This window comes from Lepisosteus platostomus, chromosome 19, assembly GCF_059453375.1.
Source record: "Lepisosteus platostomus isolate fLepPlt1 chromosome 19, fLepPlt1.hap1, whole genome shotgun sequence".
Lineage (NCBI taxonomy): Eukaryota > Metazoa > Chordata > Actinopteri > Semionotiformes > Lepisosteidae > Lepisosteus > Lepisosteus platostomus.
The window spans coordinates 12457820-12479493 of record NC_142629.1 but is presented as its reverse complement, the minus strand read 5'-3'; the positions used below and the strand labels follow the sequence as shown (position 1 = coordinate 12479493).

General features: G+C 43.0%; 1 protein-coding gene across 2 annotated transcripts in view; it reads right to left on the bottom strand.

Annotated features, from left to right (window-relative positions):
• The window catches only part of LOC148645105 (BTB/POZ domain-containing protein KCTD5-like), a 48634-nt gene continuing 26960 nt past the window's right edge, over positions 1 to 21674 (bottom strand). The window contains exons 3-7 of one of the 2 annotated variants that reach the window (XM_088612181.1): positions 21140 to 21231; positions 18715 to 18810; positions 15871 to 15987; positions 8125 to 8250; positions 1 to 3118 (exon numbers count right to left, since the gene is read on the bottom strand). In XM_088612181.1, the coding sequence (XP_088468307.1) occupies positions 3089 to 3118; positions 8125 to 8250; positions 15871 to 15987; positions 18715 to 18810; positions 21140 to 21231 (461 nt within the window). In that variant the 3' untranslated portion in view covers positions 1 to 3088. The remainder of the gene's footprint in view (positions 3119 to 8124; positions 8251 to 15870; positions 15988 to 18714; positions 18811 to 21139; positions 21232 to 21674) is intronic. The other variant, XM_088612183.1, reaches the window with a different exon arrangement.

Genomic DNA, 21674 nt, shown 5'->3' with positions numbered 1-21674 from the left:
TTAACTGGGTAGGTCACAGACCACGTTTATTAGGGGCACAACGCCCAGGCATATCATAAGAAAGGTTACAAACAAGGGGAGACCGGTCAGCCCTTCTAGCCCGTTCCCCAATGTTATTATATATATATATTATATAAACCTATATAATATATATTAACAAATACAAAAAAATAATAAGAGAATAGACTCAGAACAGTAGTGACATGACAAACCGGTGCAAAAAAAGTTGTTCTACTAGGGCTTATTCTTTAAAAAAAAAAAAAGTAACTTAAACAGATTAAAAGATGATATTCACTATGTCAAGTCTTTTAACAATTAAACACATTTCTAAATAGCTTGAATGTTAACCTACAGCAGCCTTTGAGAGAAATGAACTTCTTCAAACAGTATATACTGTAGATTGTTTCCATAATATTTTTTTTGCTACATTAGGCAACATACAGGCCAAACAGAAGATTCACCATGTTGTACTAAAATTCCTAAAATCTAACAACGTCCAGTTGATCTGACAGGACGTGGGGCAGCAGGAAAGTCCCTTGAGGTAGCACTAGAGACATTACGACTGACACAGCGTGGCAAGCCAGGGGTTCGGAGGTATCTGTGATCGAGGGAGAGAGCAGATCCTGTTGGATTTCCAAAAAGCATCATTAAGAACGGAGCATCTAATCTACGTGTTAACTGGATCCAGGTTTCGTATAATTGCCCTGCTGAATTAAACTGCACTGATACCACGAAAGCCATCTTCACAAATGATACCCCTTTTGCGACTTTATAAGCCACCGAATGTGTCTAAACCCCCCACACTAAACCCCCTTCTTCCTAACTTACTAAAAAAAAAAAGCCTTTTGAAGAATAAGTCTGAGGGAGGGGGGAGAAAATTGCTATCAGGATGTGTAACTACGCAGATGAAGAACACAGAATCTGTTATTTACAAGCTGCGATCAAAGCCCACTGGCTTCAGGAGACCTAGGGTGCCAATTGGCTAGGTTAAATACAAATCAGCAACTACACTAAAGGTAGAAGGAAGGATGTACAAGGTTACTGGAAGGCTTCAAAACGTGACCGCAATGTAAACATCACTGACCTCTTGGGCAGACAGGCCAGCTGTGTTGTCACTGAATCTTTTTACAGATTAGAACTTGCACTCCACAATTAAAAGCCCTTTTTTAGATGTAAAAAAACAGCATGCGCACACACACACACTAGTTCCAGGCATCACAACAACCGCATTCTACACATATCCAAAACAGAAATTGTGAAACTTCTTACTTCTGGAAAATTAAGTGCTGCCAAAAGTATTACTCCTGCTATTTTCCCTGACCAGTATTCAATGTCTAGTTTATATACTAGAACATCTAAAGTGGATTTGGTCATAAGAATTAAACATTTAGACATATAAAAAAAAACTCCTCAACTGAATTCTCATATTAATAAATCTACTTTTATTATACAGCAGTTTTACTCGTATAGATTAGGCCAGAGCAGAAAAGAACTAATAAAATATTTTAGTTCAGTGCTTAAACTTGCATATTTACAAACTGTGCTCCAGTCATGTGCCAAGCTGTATAATAACAATTAAAAAAAATATACAGCAAGGCTTGCGCTATTTTTTTTTGCTTTACGCTGATGTGTTCAGAGGAGTGTGTGTGCGCCCAGTATATACTGACACGCTTGTTTCAGAGGATGTGTGATTGTGTGTAACACAGCAAATTCAGCTTTTACAGTCTGTTGTTTAATGTACTTAGTTTTACAGCTAAAACAGTCTTTAACAGTCACCATTTGTTAACTCTGTACTTCAGGTCAGCTCTACCTTTCCAGATGGGTTAAGAATCAAATGCCAAAATCGGACACCGTAGGCAAAACAGACCCACCATCAATCAGGAACTTTAAACACTACAGAGGCCATTGTGTAAAGCGAACAAACCCAAAAAAAGTCTAGCGTATCTAGAACGCCCGTCCCAAAGGACATCCCTTGTTATCGCCATCGGAAGAAAGACAAGGTTTAGCCCCACTGTTTTGTTCTTGCTAATAAAACAGGAGATAGATGTTAAGTTGAAATAGATACACATATAAAATCCTTGGTTTTCGGGCCCGGCAAGTGTTTATTAAACTATTTAAGTACTAAAAAATGATAATTCAAAGAACAACATGACCTACATTTCAATCAAAACACTCAACCCTAACTCTCCAACCAGCATAGCTCTCAAAAAACCAAGCTACTGTTAAAAAAAAATCAACTTCAAATTCAGGAAGCCAAGATCTGCATTTCTTCACGATGTTTCTCTTCTGAAGGGAGGAGAGAAACCCTGAGCTCACATAGGTCTGAAATATCTTCAGAACGTTCTTTAAACCTTGAACACTGCTGCTTTTCAAATTGTCATTTATTGGAAATGCACCGATTCCATTTGAGGTTTTTAATCTATGAAACAAAGTCACACTTTATCAAAGCATCTTTCTTTACTGAAGTTTTTTTTTTAAGTTAAATTGAAAAAGGAGACAGTTGGTCTCCCTCAAAGGGGGGTGCATTCTGATATGTAATACTTTTTTTACTGCCTGAAAAATCTTAAACCCAAACTGTCTCTTCCCAAGAAAATTAAAACCACTTTTTATTTTGAGCTTCAGGTCTGACATTATAAATATATATCTATGTACACATTACAAAAATCCCTTACAAGACCTCTCAGAAGTAACAGGGTTAAAAAAAGCCTAAGAAAGTGGGGAAACACCTGAGTAAAACACTGGGCCAAGAGTGACTGCAGGACCGTCTTTTTCTTAGTTTTGCGAACTTCGACATGCACATCGCCAAGCGGTACAAGCTTCAAGAAACAAAGTGATAACTTCAGTCATTATTCTCCCCCTTTACTTTTAAAAATGCAGTCCAGTTTACTTATATAGGCAACGAGTCGCCAAACTGACTCGCTGTACACATAATTTAAAAAAAAATGACAAAAAAAAGCATGTAGGCCGCAAGCAGTCTCTCCTGTTTGCGCTCCCTTGTTTGTCAGGTACTCTTCGTCAGCGGCGATGTGTATTTCTTTCTGCTTGGAACGCAGCTGAGTACAATAGTTTAGGGTTCAATACTGTCTCTTCACATTCTCGATCCTCTCTCCTGAAGAATCTGCAAGACAGAACAAAACGAACCAAAAAATAAGACTCACACAGCTTTGTGTTATTTTATCAGCATCTCCTCACACATAGCCAGTAGCTGTGGCCTGGGAGTTCTCCTACAGCATGGAAGTGAATTGCTGCACAGGCATCGTGTTAAAAGAGTTTTTCCACATGTAAGAGAGAATATGAGACACAGCCTCTCGGTAATGCACAGAATATGGCTTTGGATGTGGTTTAAAACTGACATATCTGCTTCAATAAGGGATTAAATAAAAACACACAAGCTGGTGCTGAGCTGCAAAGGAGCAAACAACTGAATGCAATACTATCGTTTTGGCTTTGGGGTCCCATGAATCTCCAATGATGCAACTTTTTGCTGCAATTCAAGCTTAATTTTCCTTCCAGCCTCTTTCCCAGGAATGTCTAACTAAATAAGGACAAGACTGCAGCTTTCTCAAAACCACAGGAGCAGAAACCCAAGGCCAGCCTTGAACTTAACCCTCCTGGACATCAATAAGGTCAGCCTCGTGGAGGTAGGTTCTGGTCCTGGAAGGTCACAGTCCAGCAGGTTTTGTAGACTGCCAGAGAGCAGGTGACCACTTTGTCAAGTTATGTGTTTAGTAAGGTAATTTCGAGATCGCCTGGAATGAAAGTTGCATTCCATAACAAGTCCTGACTGGTGAACAATTCACATGCTGATCAACAGTTATCAAATTATAATGTCTTGTTACTTAAGTGAAACCAGAAATCTGCTCCCCGTTCGCTGGAGAGTAAAGAAACTGGAACGATCAATCAACTAGAAATCAATTAGCCTAACAGGGGCTCAGCTGGAACAACGAACAGAACAGAGAGGATCCCACAGGACGAGGGCTGAGAACCACACCTGTCAACAGCAAATGCTAGAGAACACTTCACTGTGTTCTTCACTTGCTGTGTGCCGTCTCTTGTTCATCCAGTTCTTCACTTGCTGTGTGCCGTCTCTTGTTCATCCAGTTCTTCACTTACTGTGTGCCGTCTCTTGTTCATCCTGTTCACTTGCTGTGTGCCGTCTCTTGTTCAGATTGTGCTTTGTGGAAAAATTGACATGGCATCTGGCACTGGCGTATTCAGGATCCCTGCACTGGTAAAAACCCTTGAATGGATCAAAGTGCTATCTGATGGGGATCTAACGATTCTCCCAGCATTTACACATTCACCTCGGACAATATGCTGCTAATTATTTGAAGTTGAGAACTTCGCTAGACTTCCACCACAAGGTTTCCTGTTAAATACAGACGTATCTGGGCCTGAGTATTTCTAAGGTCAAGGCCAGCTGTGTACATCATTACTCTATTGCCAGTGAAAGGACACAAAATGCAATGGACATGCTACGACACCTACAAATGAAAATCTAAATCAAACCATTATATGTGTAATAATCATTTAATTGCAACCTTACATTGTTGCAATATGCCCATTTTAAATATTTTATCTGGTTGACAATATTATAAACTTGTCAACTGTCAGCAATTAATTGCTCCATGAGAGCGGCTAGGCCTTTTTGTTTGAAACAAACTCATGAGACTTGGAGGCTCCCCAAGTGGAGTCCAAAACCCAAGAACTAATTAATTCTCATGGTCCCATGTTGAGGAATCTGTTGTTCGTTTGCCAAACCCAAACTGAAACAGGTGCTCAAGGAAAGGGTTTTTGGACCAGTAAGGACAAGTGAAAGCTGCTGACAGGAGAACATTACATATTGAAGCCATTCTCCATTCCTATCAGAGCCAATAGAAAGGGCACATTTTCCATGGAGAGATGGCAGGAATCAATGAATGACAGCAAGCTTTATAAAAGGTATTTTCCCCACAAACGGAATTTGTCTGCCATTAGCAATCAAAGAAACTGGCAGGTCTGTGTGCCATCGTAACTCGGCGATGAAAACCAACAGCTCCTGTGAGAAACAACTGTCTTCACGCCCTCACACATCACTGCTTCACTGTACAGATGTTCTTCTCATCTGTGTGACTGGAGACATTCCCGTCAGGGGAAAACACATCCTACATCCAGTGAGTCAGCATTATATTAAACTGAATCGGCTACAGTGATCTCTTAACCTTATGTTGTTATGGGGATAGAAACATGGCTGGATGTTAGATTAACGGCACATTCTCAGACTGGAGAGCCACTGTAAAGAACCGTCTGAACGGAACGGTTTGCTCACAATTTCACGTCACTTTTTACCGCTTATCCAAATCAGGGTCATGGTGGCACCGGAGCCTATCCCAGGAAGCACTGGGCGCAAAGCAGGATACACCCAGGACGGGACACCAGGTGCATAAAGAAATATGTCAAAGAACTGAAATAAAAGGTCTCAAAGCTCAAGTTCAAATCCAACTTCACACGTTTCTGTGTTGCAAAGTGAAAAGGAAACAACAACAAAAAAAAACTGTCCACAAAATGTAAATTTGGGCTCCACACAGGGACACTGATGGTTTTACTCAACCTAATATTAGAGGTTAAATAGGTGAAACAGAGCATTATTTGACCCTTAAAACAACCTTTCTAAATGCCCATGTAGAAAGAAATACTCGACAAAGATTCCATGAACAAAAGAAGAAACGTTTGGGCTACAGGCTGGATCTGAATTGATGGCCTTGGTCTTCTGATCACATCATGAAGAAAAGTGAAGCTGCTTTAAGGTGAGGCATTTCACCTCGATGCCAAAACCTGAGCAAAACATGTGGTGGATTCCATCATTCTCTACACACATTTTCCAGTTTCAGTTGTTGAAATAAAGTTTAAATAATCTGATACAACTACAAACTGTAAGGCTTCTGAGTTACTAGATGTATGCAAATACCTCCACTAGAGTCCAAAATACCTCTACACCAATTTTTATTGTATTATAATAGTAATAATATAATTATTATAACCTCTTTCCTAATCATCCCAACATACCAGTGGATTTGGATGATAAAGAAAGATGCATAGTCTTAATCTAGGGGATGACTGGGTCACTATAGGTACTAGTGTCAGAGGTGGGATCTATTCCTAGATGATGACTAGGGTCTAGGGTCAGTACTGGTCCTGGTGTCAGGGGTGGGATCTTTGTCTAGATGATGACTAGGGTCTAGGGTCAGTACTGGTGCTGGTGTCAGGGTGGGATCTTTGTCAAGATGATGACCGGGTCAGTACTGGTGCTGGTGTCAGGGTGGGGTCTTTGTCTATATGATGACTGGGTCAGTATTGTGCTGGTGTCAAGTGGTGGCGTCTTGGTCTATATGATGACTGGGTCAGTATTGTGCTGGTGTCAGTGGTGGTGTCTTGGTCTATATGATGACTGGGTCAGTACTGGTGCTGGTGTCAGTGGTGGCATCTTGGTCTAGATAATGACCGAGTCAGTACTGGTGCTGGTGTCAGGGGTGGGGTCTTGGTCTAGATGATAACCTGGTCAGTAATGGTAATGGTGTCAGGGGTGGGGTCTTGGTCTAGATGATAACCTGGTCAGTACTGACGCTGGTGTCAGGGGAGAGGTGTTTATAAGGGGGATGACTGGGAGGTTTATAAGGGGAGATCTAGCAGCAGCTCACCATGACTTTTAGTCAAATTTAATCAGAGTCATTCATATCGTAATCCGTCTCTTCGTCCTCACTCTGAAGAACATGCAGCATGCAGGGAGCAAAGAAGAAAGAAAGAAAGTGAAGGCTGAAAAAAGCTAGTGAAGTGGTGATGCAGTTCTTCCTCAAACTGCAATAAGATGGCCTGGGCAGACCTGCGATAAACAGCAAGAGGCCTTACGTTAATCAGTCAAATTGCGCATTCACACCCATTAACTAGGTGCACTTGTCTTTATATCTATACTGTACATGTTGGCAGAGCAGATGTCCTATTCAGACAGATTTGACGTTAGTCTGTAGAGTGGTTTTAATTTAAATAAACCTATGACTTGTTACAGAGTTTGGAACTGCCAGTTTTGGTTTACTCTGTAGCTAGTTACCATGGTCACAGGATCCCTCTGCTGGGTCACGGGTCCCAGATTGAAACTAGTGTCCTGGGGCTCAGCCTCTTACTGGTTGAGTCAATACTCATAACTCATAAACCTGTAGGTTTCAGTTTGGACTATGGCTTACTCAATTTAACCAACCAATCTAACCAGTATGATCTTTAAATTTATGATTTGCAAGACAAAGGTGGAACAAAAATGTCAATATTGAATCTGCTGTCAAATTATGAAGAACAAGTGTTGCTTGTAGTGCAATAATTCCATGTAATGTAAAATATGACCTGCTCTCTAAATACTAGGCTCTTTGAAAAGAATCCTCCAGCTGCACAGGTCTCACAAACATCCTGTCTTCATAAGGGTTATGTTTCTGATTACATGATGGTGTTTCATATCAAGGGAGATGTAGAAGGCTCTATAGAAATGGAAAGGAATTTCAAGTGATGAAGAAAGACAGTTCTGTTCAGCAGAGAGATCAAATTCCCCTTTCCTCCTGTCCTGCGCCTTTAGTAAATCGACATAAGCAGCCCCTCTCCCCTGTTTTCACAAACACTCCTCCTTTTTGCTCATCTGGACGAAATGGAGATGAGGAATGAGGCTCTGGATTGTGCCGAAAGCTGAAGCGCAGAACCTCTTTGGCCTGTGTTCACACACATTTCACTTCTCCCCGCCGGAGCAAGACACCAAGACTCACCTTGAACAGCCCCGACATCGGAGATGGGGGAGTCCACACTTGGGGGAGGAAATAAGGGAGTCAAACCTACAAGAAAACTCTCTCACCGTGGAGAGGATAAAGGTACTCCCTTTTTTAGCTGATGCATTTCAGGACACATCTTATACAAACATTTTGTCCTGAATCTGTGCAGCCAATGGGAGTAAAAGCAAAAAAAATTAAAAAGTCCACTCTTCTCTCTAGGTAAGCGGGAGATGGGAGCCACATCGGAGGTACTGCCGGTTAATATGAAGATGTCTCATTGCCCTGTTCTGTAGCCTAAGCTTTCAGGGTAACACCAGGAGTGGGACAGAGGAAAACTCACCTTGGCTTTTTCACTGGGTTCACTGCTTGTGCCGTAAGATTGGTTGTGCAGCTCCTTGGAGACGACACACAAGAACTCAGCCTGGTCTTCGTTTCCGTAGTTATAGGACGAACCAATACTGACCAACTGGACAGGAGAGCAAACAAAAAAAAAAAGATGGGGGGAAGTTAGCTATCAAAACACCTGGAACTTTTAAGATCAAAAGAAACTTATAGACTTTGTAACAAAAAATGGAGGTATTAACCTGGCAACAGCTAGAATAAAAATATTGATCACAACGTATAAAAAAACTCCATTTACACCTTTGCAACTCGACAAATTAAAAATCTATTTTAGCCTTAAGTGAGACGTTTGACAGAAGTACAGAGATGAAATACGATCAAAGCTCTTGTGAACCGAACCTGGAGAAGCAGCTATTACTGTGCAGCTGCTGTCTCCAAAGTAAAAACAGAAGAACAAGATAATTGCAGTCAACTTGCAGGATACTACAGCAGAAAAAAAAAGTTTTGAAACCTTAAGCACAGGGTTTTTATTACCTACACAAAAGCTTTGCTCCCTCTAATTGAACTGCATTGGGCTGGCGACTGCAGCAGAAAGTAGTGTCTTATAATTCCGTGGTACAAGCCCAGGCTTGCCTTGCATCAATAATGAAAATGACAGAAGCTGCTAACCACCCAGGGCTTTCTAATTGGGAGCTTGTATTGTACTATGCACATTTTTCCTGGAACAGGTTTGCAGTCCACAGCGCTGCTGTGAACAAAAGGACTTCACGACAGCCAATAGGAGAAGCCTATTTGCCTGTCAAATTCACTGAGGAACTATAAACACACAAATTGTCCAATGGATTACTTCCCGGTCAGCAATGAGGAAACAGTGGGTATTTAGGGAAGAAGTGGAACCTTTTTTTGCTGTAAAGAATTCAGGGTGCACAGAAAGTTCTGTGAAGGTGTAGTTTTAAGGCCAGTTCCCTGGAAATGGGAATCTATCTTCAAGCCTTTTCCTTCCACTTTTCAAGGGAAAATCAACATCCACAGGTCGGCTTCCCATCTTCTCAAGACAGCCTCAGCCCCGCAGTACAGGAGCTGTGCCTCTCTGGGCAGTGAAAACCAACACACTCACAAATCCACAACAGTCTCCAGCACCCTACTGTAATCCCCCCCCAAGGCAGTTAAGTCATTGATAAGCTATTTAAATTTCAGATAATGCTCAAGCACAAATCTGTACCATGCCAGGTTAACAAATGTGCATGACAATGATGTTTTTGGATGGCATTTTCTAGAAGGAGGTAGGATTGAGGCTGAGTGAGGCGATCATCAGTTCCAACAGGTGCGAGAATCTCTTCCCATCTCTGCAGCAAAGGGAGCGAGGAGTGAGGCAGCTCCGGCCGGAGGAAAAGCAGCAGTTTTCATAACGCCTGCGAGTTCAAGCTTTGCTTCTCGAGTCTAGGCAGTTTCAAACATTTTACTGTAAAACTGATATTCTCACCCGGATGCACCCGGATCAGTTTTAACTTCCCTTAAAATCAACAGACGTCATGTTAATAAATTACACAATGCATAAGACATCCATGGTAATGCTGTTCAGTTTTAGCCACCACACTACAAGAGGAACACTGCCGCTTTCTAGGCAGTACGAGGGAGCAACCAGACTAATTCCTGATCTTGAAGGGAATGTCATCCTCAAAACAGAATAAGGAAACCGAGTCTTTGCACCAGGCTGAAAAGACACCTGTGAGGTTTTCATTCTGGTAACGCAAATCCCATGAAGTACAGACTCGGTCAACTCAGAGGACCTCAAGCGCGATGACAAGGACCTGGACACACAAGTGGAAAGGTTATGAATCTTTTGCACATCTCATGTTATTATTAATTCATTCTTTGCATCTCAGTTCACATGAAGCCCTGGTACTGCACAGGGAGACTGAAGAAGCACACCACTCCCTCCCATCGAGCCTCCATGTCTCGACACACTGCAGCTCCACACTGATCTGCAGGAGGCTCACTGCAAGCTGCCTGAGAAGTCACAGGAGTGAGTGTTTCACCAATAGCCTAGTGAGTCCTGGCTGACTAGGCCCAGCCCTACCCCTGGTGGCACTGGGCAATACTGTGCCACTGCACAGTGTCCTGGTCACAGTGGGCTAGTGATGTGGCTCAGGGTTGAACCAGTGATGTCTGGGCCCTAGGGCTCACCCTGTGCTTGGAGCAAAGGGCCTTTAGATGATTCCACCACTTGAGGACCTTGCAAATGGAAGTCAAGGAGCATTTGGGAGAGAACCCTTTATGTCGAGAGCTGTGGGGGTCTAGGGCAGGGGAGTTTGTATATGTTGCTATGGAATTCTTAAAGAAACAGCTTGATGGAATCACTGGGTTGTTTTTCTACCAGCAGCTAAAAGGAGCAAGATGGGCAAATCAAAGAACATCCACACAAAGGCTGAAAATGTTACACTCACCCTAAGGGAACTGCTTAAATTCTCCCTGCTGCTACAAGGTCAATATATCGCTTTATACAGTATATATACATACTGCTTGATATACTGCAATATACAGCTTTGTCAAGCAAATTCCACACAGCTATGCAATGTCACAGTTTGCAGTTATTTACAATGCCAGGATATGCCATTGTGCAGACCTTCTCCTTACATTAGTCACAGTAAGTTGCTTAGGCTAAAGCTACTGTATTAGTCAAAATGAGAACCAAGAACTCAATAGTGCAATTTTATCATGAGGCCCAAACTACACAAAGCAGGGACTGTCGATTGCTGTGTGGCTCAGAGACGGAGCACAGCAGGAGGCTGTGGCCGTGACCAGGATGGCACAGATTAACTGTATCAGCAAGGTAAGCGCATCAGAGCGCTCACACTTAGATAACGGAGGATCCTGCCCAACGTGAGATTTCTGGAAACTGGTAAGCGGCTTACAGAAGTGTCACATGGAGAGGTCCTGAGCAGGCTGACCTGCGGTTGTAAAAATATAGCACCACTTTTCTTTAAACGAACCATTTTCAGGTTCAGAAAGAAAAAATGCAGAAAGAATTCGAATACTCCAGGTGTAATACCGATGCACAGAATCTGCACTTAAAAGTATTAGGCTGCTTTTCCCAAAACCAATTAACAAATTAACAGGTCAGCACAGAGGGGAGAGGAATCCAGTCAAGCTGTGTGTCCAAGTGTAATTCATGAGAACAACAACAACAACAACAACAACAACAAAAAATCGATGCCTAATGTACTTACAGGACAACTTACAAAGCCTACTGTTGTGGTAAAAAAAAATCATAAGGAGGCTTTTCAAAATTGTAAAACTACACATAATAAACACAAAATGGTTTCCACATTTGTGTTGAACATGACTGGCGTCTTCATACTCAGTTGCTTTCAACAAGTCAGTCAGAAACCGCACTCTTTCACATCTTGCACATCTTTCCCAGCTGTGCTGCGCAGCGCTGATGAGTGTGACTGTTGGAAATAGAGCGGTGTGAACGTATGCTAACCAGAGCTGACTCTCAATTTCTCAACTGGTCTAGAACATTCTTGGGAAAAAGTGTTTTAACCTGGCAAGACTTTCCTAGTATCATTAAAATATCAAATCCTTGCTGAACTGAAGGTGATTATTAACTGTAAATGGTGCCCAGCCAGAGTAAGCTGTCCAGCAGCCATATCACTCTGCAACTCACAACTGGCAACCCACTGAAGCTAAGCAGGTGTGAGCATGGAGACCTCCTGGGAAAAACTAAGGTTGCTGCTGGAAGAGGTGTTAGTGGGGCCAGCAGGGGGCGCTCACCCTGCGGTCCACGTGGGTCCTAACGCCCCAGTATAGTGACAGGGACACTATACTATAAACAGGCGCCGTCCTGGCGTGTAACCCTGGCGTCCTGGCCAAATTTCCCATTGCCCCTTACCAATCATGGCCTCCTAATAATCCCCATCTATGAATTGGGTTCATTACTCTGCTCTCCTCCCCACTGATAGCTGGTGTGTGGTGAGCGTTCTGGCGCACTATGGCTGCCGTCGCATCATCCAGGTGGATGCTGCACATTGGTGGTGTTGGAAGGGAGTCCCCATTACCTGTAAAGCGCTTTGAGTGGAGTGTCCAGAAAAGCGCTATAGATGTAAGCAATTATTATTATTAAGCCATTATCCCCTTAATGTTCAGAGTTTTGCAATGTCTTGGTGAAGGGAAATAGCATCCATGTTTGATATGTACTAAACAGTCTCTAGCATTTGATGTGCTCTTGAAAGCATAAAGCTAAAACTAGAAAACAAAGAATGTAACAAAGGCTCATTAAAATCTCTTCTCAAGATGTCTAAAGATGAGAAAATGAGTATGTTTTTTGGGGAGCAGGTCTCACGTAGTTGAGACGTGTAAGTGCTTCAACTTCCTTATTCACTCCATTTCAGATAATGCAGGCTAGAGAAGAAAAAGCACTTGAAGAAAGTTTGAGTAGAACTGTGCACAATAAAGTTATTTCAAATACAGTTAGGAAACAAGATTTAAGACCAGAGGTAAACAAGTGACTGTTTAAAAAAAACTAAACTGTGACTAAAATGATATTTCTCTGATGCCTGCTAGTGTCGTGCACTGGAGAAAGGGGTGAAAGGCTGGGCTTGACCCTTTAGCCCTTAAGGAGATTTAATTAAACGCCAAGAGAAACCCGACAGACTGAGATGAGGTGGAAGAATCTGGCTCAGCTCAGAGGAGGATGGAAAATGCAGTAGCCTTGGAGATAGACTTGGCGGCGGTTCTATTTCTGGATGATGATTTGGTGTTTATTTTGCAGGAGGTTAAAAAATCTGTGGTTGAGGAAGAAACAAGAGACCAACTAACTAAGGATTTCAACCAGTGAATGTGTGGAAGAAAAAGATTCTTAACAATGTTGATGCAGGAATAGAGTTCTTTAGCAGTTTTTCAGCTGAACCACAGATCATTTAGTATATTTTGTTTATTAATGCATCAAAACAGGCACCACCATCTGCTTACTTTTAGGATGAGTTTCAGGGCTCACAGTGGTGACTTCACTCTCTTGCTCTTTAAAACAAGCATTGAACAGGAGTCTGGTGATCTCCTAAACCTAGTAGTTCTTTATTTCTGTTCTCCGATACCTGCTGCTCATCATATCAGTTGAGCTTTGCCGGCTAACTACCCAAACAGTACCTACAGGAGAAGTTGTAGATTTAAAGTTAAGGCCCACTTACAAAAATGCTACAATTTTAAGAGTTAAAAACAGTTCTTGATCAACACAATGAATAGTTCCATTATGGGCTGCTTCACATCACTGAGAGCTCAGCTAGACTAGACTGCAGGCATGCAGGAGCTGAGTCTGGCACAGGAGACCATCACCTTAGCCTACAGAACTTCATTAGGTCCCTATCGCCTCTGTGGTACAAACATCCCCTTTCTCCTCAATTTCCTACTGTACACAACCTGCTAAAAGCACTGTATTCACCCAAACCATTCAAGTCATTAGCAACTTAAAACTGAAACAAAATATCAAAAACAAATGTTACATCTCTTCATGAAACTGTTTTTGTCCTTCACTTCTCTCCAACCACAGAAAAACAATGCCAGTGCCCAAAAAGCCTCCATTTCCACACCTGAGCCAGACCGACTCATGTCTTCAAATGAGCTGTCCCTGAAGAGGCGTCTGAGACACACATCAGGGAAATGGTGTGGAGGAAAAAGTATAATTTACTCAAATACTTAAAAGCTACCCTCTCAAAACAAAAACACAGAGTTGAAGACAATTAGAACTAAAGACCAACACATTCTTCCTTTGCCACAGATGACAGCATCTATTTTGGTTACACACAATAACAAGAACAGAAACCCTTCACCTTTTACTCAAAGTGCCCATCAAGGCTTGCCTGCTGCCGCCTCTCTCTTCAGGGAGGGGCTCACAGATTACCTCATCCATTATCTCATGACATGCATGACATCCAGAGCCCAGCCAGCTCTGTCACTACTCAGCTCAAGCAGTACTGAGGGACCGATAGCACTACACTTCGGCAAAAGGCAACTTTGTGTACAGAAAAGCAAATATCAGCAAATAAAAAAATGTATTGCTGCAATGTTTTCGAGGAACTGCATGGCCTGACTGACTGTGGTCACCTGTGTAGTTTCCTGTTTTGAAGCAATGTAGCATGCATTCCAACCAAACCCTTCACTTCCAACAGAGCTGTTCTAGTATCTTAATAAAGTAGCTTACAGTACAAAAAAGATCAGATAGCCCAGTTTTAGCTACTAGGGGGTGAAAATCATTATCCACATCCCTGAGTTGCTTTAATACAACATCACATGGAGAAGAAGCTTCCTTTCCAGCTCACGTTTTTCTTAATGTTGAATAAAAGTGGACTCCTTCTATGTTTGCTTCAGATATAGCCTTCTGTATTAGTGTTTTACATTTTTTGTGTTGCATGAAAAAGCCACAAAATTCAATTAAATAATACTTTAGCAGCACAAAGGTGCACCTCAACATTAATCCAAGCCAGATAACAACATCCTAGTCCCCAGCCTGGTTTTACAGTTACCGTCTGATCACTGAGCAGCAGTGCGTTTGGAGTAGATCATGGTGAAAATGAATAAAAATAAAACATAGCTACCATCGCTCTTCTGATTCACCAATTAGGACAACAGCCAGATGCACTGATTAGACCAACAGCAAGTGCCGGTGAAGTACAGATGTGTAAGACACAAAGAAATCAATTTGCAGAGGTTGCACTGATAAAGGAGATATTCATACTCATTAGAAACAAAACTATAAACCACAAATGAGGGATGGGTGTCAAAAGGGAGCTGAGAAGGCAGTAGTAGGGCACTCCACTTTTGTTCCACTTGATACACAAGAACCCTGGGTTTGACTGATGACAGTGAGAGTTGCCAGTCACACATCTTTGACCTGTTCTCTCAAACCCAGGCTCTGCTAGCGAAAACATCCTTACATCCTTCCCAACTTCACAAGGCCAAGTGTAAAAGTAACTCCAATCCCGATGGGTCCAAGTACCTCAGCACCACTTGCTGATTAGCAGAGTAGAAAATGGGAAATCAGGCCTATCCATCCATGCAATTTCTAACTGCTTCATCCAATTGAGGGTCACTGAGGAGACGGAGCCTATCCCAGCAAGCAGCAGGCACAAGGTGGGGTACACATTCGACAGTCCATCACAGGTCAGACAGACAAGTACTCACACCAGGGCCAATTTACCCAGAAGCCAATGAACCTACCAATATGTATTTGGACTGTGGAAGGAAACAGAAGCACCCAGAGGAAACCCACAAGAACACAAGAAGAACACGTAGACGTCACTGCAAATAACAGTACGAGAACAGATCTGAACCCAGGGCCCAAAGGTGCAGTGCAACAACGCTAACAACTGTGCCACTGTGCCACCCAAAAAACAGTCCCAAATTCCAAAAAAGACAGTTTTGCAGCTGGAGCTCCCATATACAAAAGCTTTCTTTCCAATCACGTTGTCAATTCTGGAAAAACATGCTTTATCATCAAGAGCCCGGCACTGGGAGAGCAAAGGCACCTCAGTTAAAAGGCAACTTGTCTTGATTTCAGCAGTTTAACTGTGGGGTTTGAGACCTCAGGCACAACGGAAACCACAGACAGAAAACAGGAGAGCCCTCGCGGTTTACAGCTCCCAGTCCGGGCAGAGAGCGAGCAAGCGCAGCCTCTCAGTCACAGAGGCAGGGGGAGGTGGGGAGGCCATGCAGTGACACGGGGCACAAGGGGAGCGAGCACACACACCTCGCCACTGCCGCCAGGGACGCCGGTCTCCTCTCCCTTCACCTCCCTCGACACAATCAGCAGAAACTCTGACTGGGGGTCCCGCCCGTAGCCATACGGGGAACCTATGCTGACAAGCTGGAACAACCAATCAAAGCACAAAGGGTTTTCATTCTGCAGGGTATAAACAAGCAGTCAACCTCCCCCCCCCCTCCGCAAGCCCCTCCCTCCCGCCTGAGTCAAGTTGCACAGACAATCAAAAAGTAAACAGGACTGTTTTTATTGGGGGGGGGAGGGGTGTGTGATTAAAAAATCATTTTGCCTGTCAAATATGTTTGGCTAAAATGCACATCCTATAGATTACAAAAAAGATTAGGCATGATAATAGAGTTTGAAAGAGCGAGCCAATTGAAAAGGCATGTTAGTCTCGAAAAGGGAAAAAGGCAATGTGGGGATGACACAAGCTGCACTGCACAAGACGGGAGAGAGATGGGGGGGTAGGGGGTGGAGGGCGGGGAGAAAGCAGGACACAGCATTAGCACAAAAAAAAAAGATCACGGCTTTGCAGTTTTATCTCTTACACTATAAAAGGACAAGATTTGTCCTTACATTCACCCTGCAACTCACAACTGGCAGCCCAGTGAAGTTAAGCAGGTGTGAGCCTGGTCAGTACCTGGATGGGAGACCTCCTGGGAAAAACTAAGGTTGCTGCTGGAAGAGGTGTTAGTGGGGCCAGTAGAGGGGGGGTGACCTTCCGGTCTGTGTGGGTCCTAATGCCCCAGTATAATGACGAGGACACTATACTGTAAAAAAAGGAGCGTCCTTTCGGATGAGATGTAAAACCAAGGTCCTGACTCTCTGTGGTCATTACAAATCCCAGGGCGTTTCTCAAAAAGAGTAGGGGTGTAACCCCAGCCTCCTGGCCAAATTTCCCCTTGGCCCTTACCAATTATGGCCTCCTAACAATCCCCATCTATACACTGGCTTCATCACTCTGTCATCCTCCCCAATGATAGCTGGTGTGTGGGGAGTGTACTGGTGCACTATGGCTGCCGTCACATCATCCAGGTGGGGCTGCACACTGGTGGTGGTGGAAGGGAGTCCCCATTACCTGTAAAGCGCTTTGAGTGGAGTGTCCAGAAAAGCGCTATATAAGTGTAAGCAATAATTATAATTATTACGTTTTCATTTGCCTTTTATAAAACGTTTGTGTCCCATGTTATTCCCCCTACCCAGAAAAAAAAACCTAGGTGAGACCAACAGGTGAGATAAGCCCAAGCAGAAGAGAACATTACAAATGATGATGTGAGCTAGTCTTTAACCACAGCAGGAGAAAACAACAAGGACTGTGACCAGGATCAGGAGGTCTGTGTCCCAGCTCCACAGGAGACTAGGATGTGTTCATTAATGTGCTGACGAGAGCACTCTGATCAGACAGGCTCCAGACACAAAGTGTTGTTTTAGGGCACGATAACCACACATTCTGCAAGCAGTGTAAACAGGGGATTTCTCAAGTAAACAGAACAGTGTCTGCCTTGTACACTACTACATTTACCAAAAAAAGCTTCTCTCAGATGACTCCACTCCATTCACAGTTAACATGAGTCAGTTTTTCAAATTCTACTAAAAGAAGAATTCCCATAGCTTGGCATCTTCATAATATTTTTAAATGGCCGATAACCGAAAATGTACAGCAACTTCCAGCACATTGCAGGGTGTCCTCTTTAGAGATTGAGAACTCTTGGATGGCCCAACATTTTGATTTGAACCAAATCTGTATAGACTGAAATGAAGCTTAACTGATATGAAATATACTTTCTGCCGCATAATTAGGGGTTGTGCAGCTGGCCGAACCAGAAATGATTTAAAGAAACACACATTCTTGAGAAGTACGACTCACAAGAGAAGCTAGTTTTGAACAAGCGTTTTTAGTCAATTTCTTTATGGTATGGTCAATTGCAGATGAAAAAGCTCCATTTAAAAACCTCTCTTTAGAAGAAAGATGGGCCTACAAAACATCCTGCAGGAAAAGCTAAAATGGAAGCAAGGAAATGTGCAAAATAACAGAAGAGAGGATTCTGCTGAAGTATTGCACACAGGAATGGTTGATTTACAATCTCATCTAGAAACTTCCAGGTTTAAGCAGAAAATGCACTTCCTCTTGCTCTATATGTACATACAGAACTGCTAATAAATTGGAATCAAGACTGGTTTCTTTCACCTGAAACAAGTGCTGAGGTAAAGACCCATCTCAACTGGACTGTGAAAGACTGGGAGCATTCACCGGGGTATTGGGGAAGAGGAGCTGCCCTCTCACATTCACAGCACCAGCTTTAGATCAGATTATGATCCGATCTAAAGCACCTTTTCTGCAGGTACAGTACAATGCTGGTGAAGCATTTCTCATTTAGCAACCAAGCCAAAACAGTCAGAACCGGCCAGATTGTTTTTAATTTAAAAAAAAAATCTGATTACAAAGGCCAGCTGCGCAGCTGCTGATGTTGTTGCCCAAAATAGCAGAAGCAGCCCTTCATCTCTTCCCACTTCTGTGCCGCAAGCTGCTGAGATAAGATTCCTTTCCTTTGCAAACTTTTACACTGTCTGCAGAACACAGCCAGCCTTCATCACTGGCAAGCTGACAAGTCACAAAAACAATAGACAAATACACCATAATTAAAAGAAGAGCAGGGGACTTGAATGGAATGGAGGAAAGCAGTATTTCCCAACATTTTCAAAACCCAATACCAGAGGAACAAAGTAGTAAGTAGTAAGGTCAACCTTACTTATTATTATAGTGGCTATAATTTTCAAAAAGGTCTTCCCGACATAAGAGTTTATAATGACATGTTTGTTTAGCACTGCTACCTGCTCAAACTTCCAGCCGTCAGACATCGTAGAAACCATCTGTGTGAGCTCTTCTTCCTGGCACTGCAGAACTCTGTAGACATGTTTCACAGGCACCTAGGAGAGGAGGAGACACATGACTTTACTGCTATAGCGATCACTGCTTACAGCCACATCTACCCAGTTTGTGCGTCTCATAAAAACTGAAATACGTTTGTAGTGCTTTTCACACCAGAGGAAAATTGAATAAAATCTGGAAAGTGAATGCAAATACAATTAAATTTTCCACCGAGACACCAGAGTAAAAATTAATTCAATAAGAAAAGGCAATGCTATGCGAATAAGGTTTCATGCAGGATTGGAAAATTCCAATGGATGTCGAACCTCCGAGAACGGATTTTGGATTGAAGCAACACGTCCAATGTCTTTCAAGGTCTACAGTCACAGATCAAGCCAGACATAGCTGGGCAGAGACCAAAATCAATGAAAGTTAACAAACCGACTCCTGGAGGGCATAGAATGAATAAACTGCGCTTATTTTGGGGTAAAAAAAATCTATATCATTAAGGACACTTTACTCTAAAATTCCCCTGGATCATGCAACATGATACCCTTGAAAAACATACCTCCCTCCATCGGGTTCTTGAAACAGAAAATGCAGAGAGGAATTGGTTTGCTACATTTTGGCCCTGCTGGGAAAAGTCGCAGCTGGGTTTTTTTTTTAACAAAACATAAAATAGCCTTGGGAAATCCCTCCGGGTTTCACCAAGGCTGTTGCCGAGGTCGTCCAGGGATTAGGATTAAAAAAAGTCCCTGGGGAATCCCCACACGGTCTTTGCTTTGGTGCGTTCCCGCTCTCGGGGAGCACAGCAGCCGAAAGCTCCTGATGCGAGGCGCAGGACTCGGGAGCACGTGTTCCCCAGCGCGACCTCCACCTCTCTTTCCCTCTGCTCATGCTACCTGGCCTCATCGCTCCCCTGCAGAACTGTCCTCCCTCTCTCTCATCACCTTCTCCATTCTGCCCTGCTTTCTGTCTTCGACACCATGGCCACGATCCATGCAAAGCTCTTAGCAGCAAGCTGCCACACCAACAGAAGCGCAAGCTGTCGCCTGATTAAGAATTATGCAACCACCCAGTTCGGAAAAAAAAATATTTTGTCCTAACTGCTCTGCAGAGACCATCTAATGTTGCTTTTATTGCCAACAAGAATATCCCCTGCACAAATTAGAAGGGTTTTTACTGCTATCTTTCCTACAGGCTCCAGGGCCGCCAACCTCTTCTCCCAGAAGGCTTTGGGACGGAACTAGAGTGCAAGTCATACTGCTGGTCCAGGTCCAGAAATTTGAAACATGCTCTGAAGATGCAGATAACTACTGTACCTTGCATTCGCCGTCCCCTGCTGGTCCGTAAAAATGATCAATGGAGGGTTCCACTACAATTACAGGCAGCTGGTCTGTTAATTGTCAGGAGTTTTAGTACAGCTTTTCCAACTTCAAAATGTATGCCACCCGTGTCTGCTCATTTTTAACAGCAATGAGTGAAGGGGGAGGGTGTAGTTTTAATAACCGGCACTTAGATTAGGCCAGGATTTAATCTATAGAGCTATTTAAAGTGTAAGCTGCTTTCTTGGGCCGTCTCTTCTCTTTTCAACGCAGCATGTTCTGGAGTAATCAAAAGCCGGGAGCCAGGAGGATCAGTTCCCTCAGTGCCCTGGGATAGCACAGGGCTAGTGTCACTGCAGGATGAATTCTGACGGGAGGAATGGATTAGTTCTCTTCAGGTTCAGGAGCTTTGGGAAAAGCATGGAATAAGGTGGCGGGTGAGCAACTTGAAATGCAGATTTTGGCCTTTCTCGCCTGCTTCTGAGGGAACAGACTCTCCTTCGTATCAGACCACACCATAAAGTCTGGGAGCTGCTGCAAGGCTGCTTGTTATTCTGCAACTCCAATCATACTCAAGGAGTTTGACCTCTACTTGAACCTTCCTTTAACACCCCATACACTACCAGCTAGTGCAAAGCAATAACACAACTGCACAGAATGGTTATACATAACCGCCTTGCCTAGTAAACCATCCGCGCCCAGACTTGTGCAACACTCATGTCCTACCACACATGTTCCACTTGGAGCACAGGCCTCAAAACTGCTTATTTTAATATGCTAGCCTCTGTTTACACATGAAAGCTTTTGGTAGAAAGTTTTCCTCTACAGGTTGTTTGGCTCGTATCATAAGATGGGTCTGGCCAGACCTCTCTTTCACTCTTCTGGTATCCTGCAGTGTGTCAGAGTAACTCCTTGGTTCCACACCAACAACCCTGACAACTGGTGACTGGGAAGATATGTTAGCTCAGGGGCCTTCCCACGACTCACAGTGAGATAGAACAGTCAATAGAACACAGTGAGATTATGCCAAACACAACGAAACTCCCCCTTTCTGTGGGCTCACCTGTGATGTCCTGCAGTCTCTCTCCCTGATCTTGTCCTTCGTGAGCTTTATCAGCGATGTGATATTATAGAACTCGGCCTCCTCCAACACACCTATCAAACACACACGCACACCAAAATCAGACACCTTGTCTGGAACTTCAAACACCTGCAGTGTGGGAAAACAATTCTTGATTCATGGCAGTGGACAATATAAAGTATAGGGAATATTTATATTTATAGAAAACATAAAAGAACACTTTGCCTTGCACAGGATGCCAGGTCATTCATGTTAATGAATCTTAGTTCCCTAATGCTCCATCACACATACTGGAAAAAGAAGAGCACCAAAATCTGAAGAATCTGCTGTGAAAATTTCACCTGCTGAACTGTCAGGACAATAAAACAGGTAGAAATAAATGAAATCCCTCCCCCCCACAAAAAAAATAATAAAGTTTTGATGTAAGGTTTTGTTTTATTAAAATATTTGCCAAAAGTATTTACATTGTAACTAAAATTGAGCTAACATACCAACTTCCTTTTTTTTTTAAAGAAAA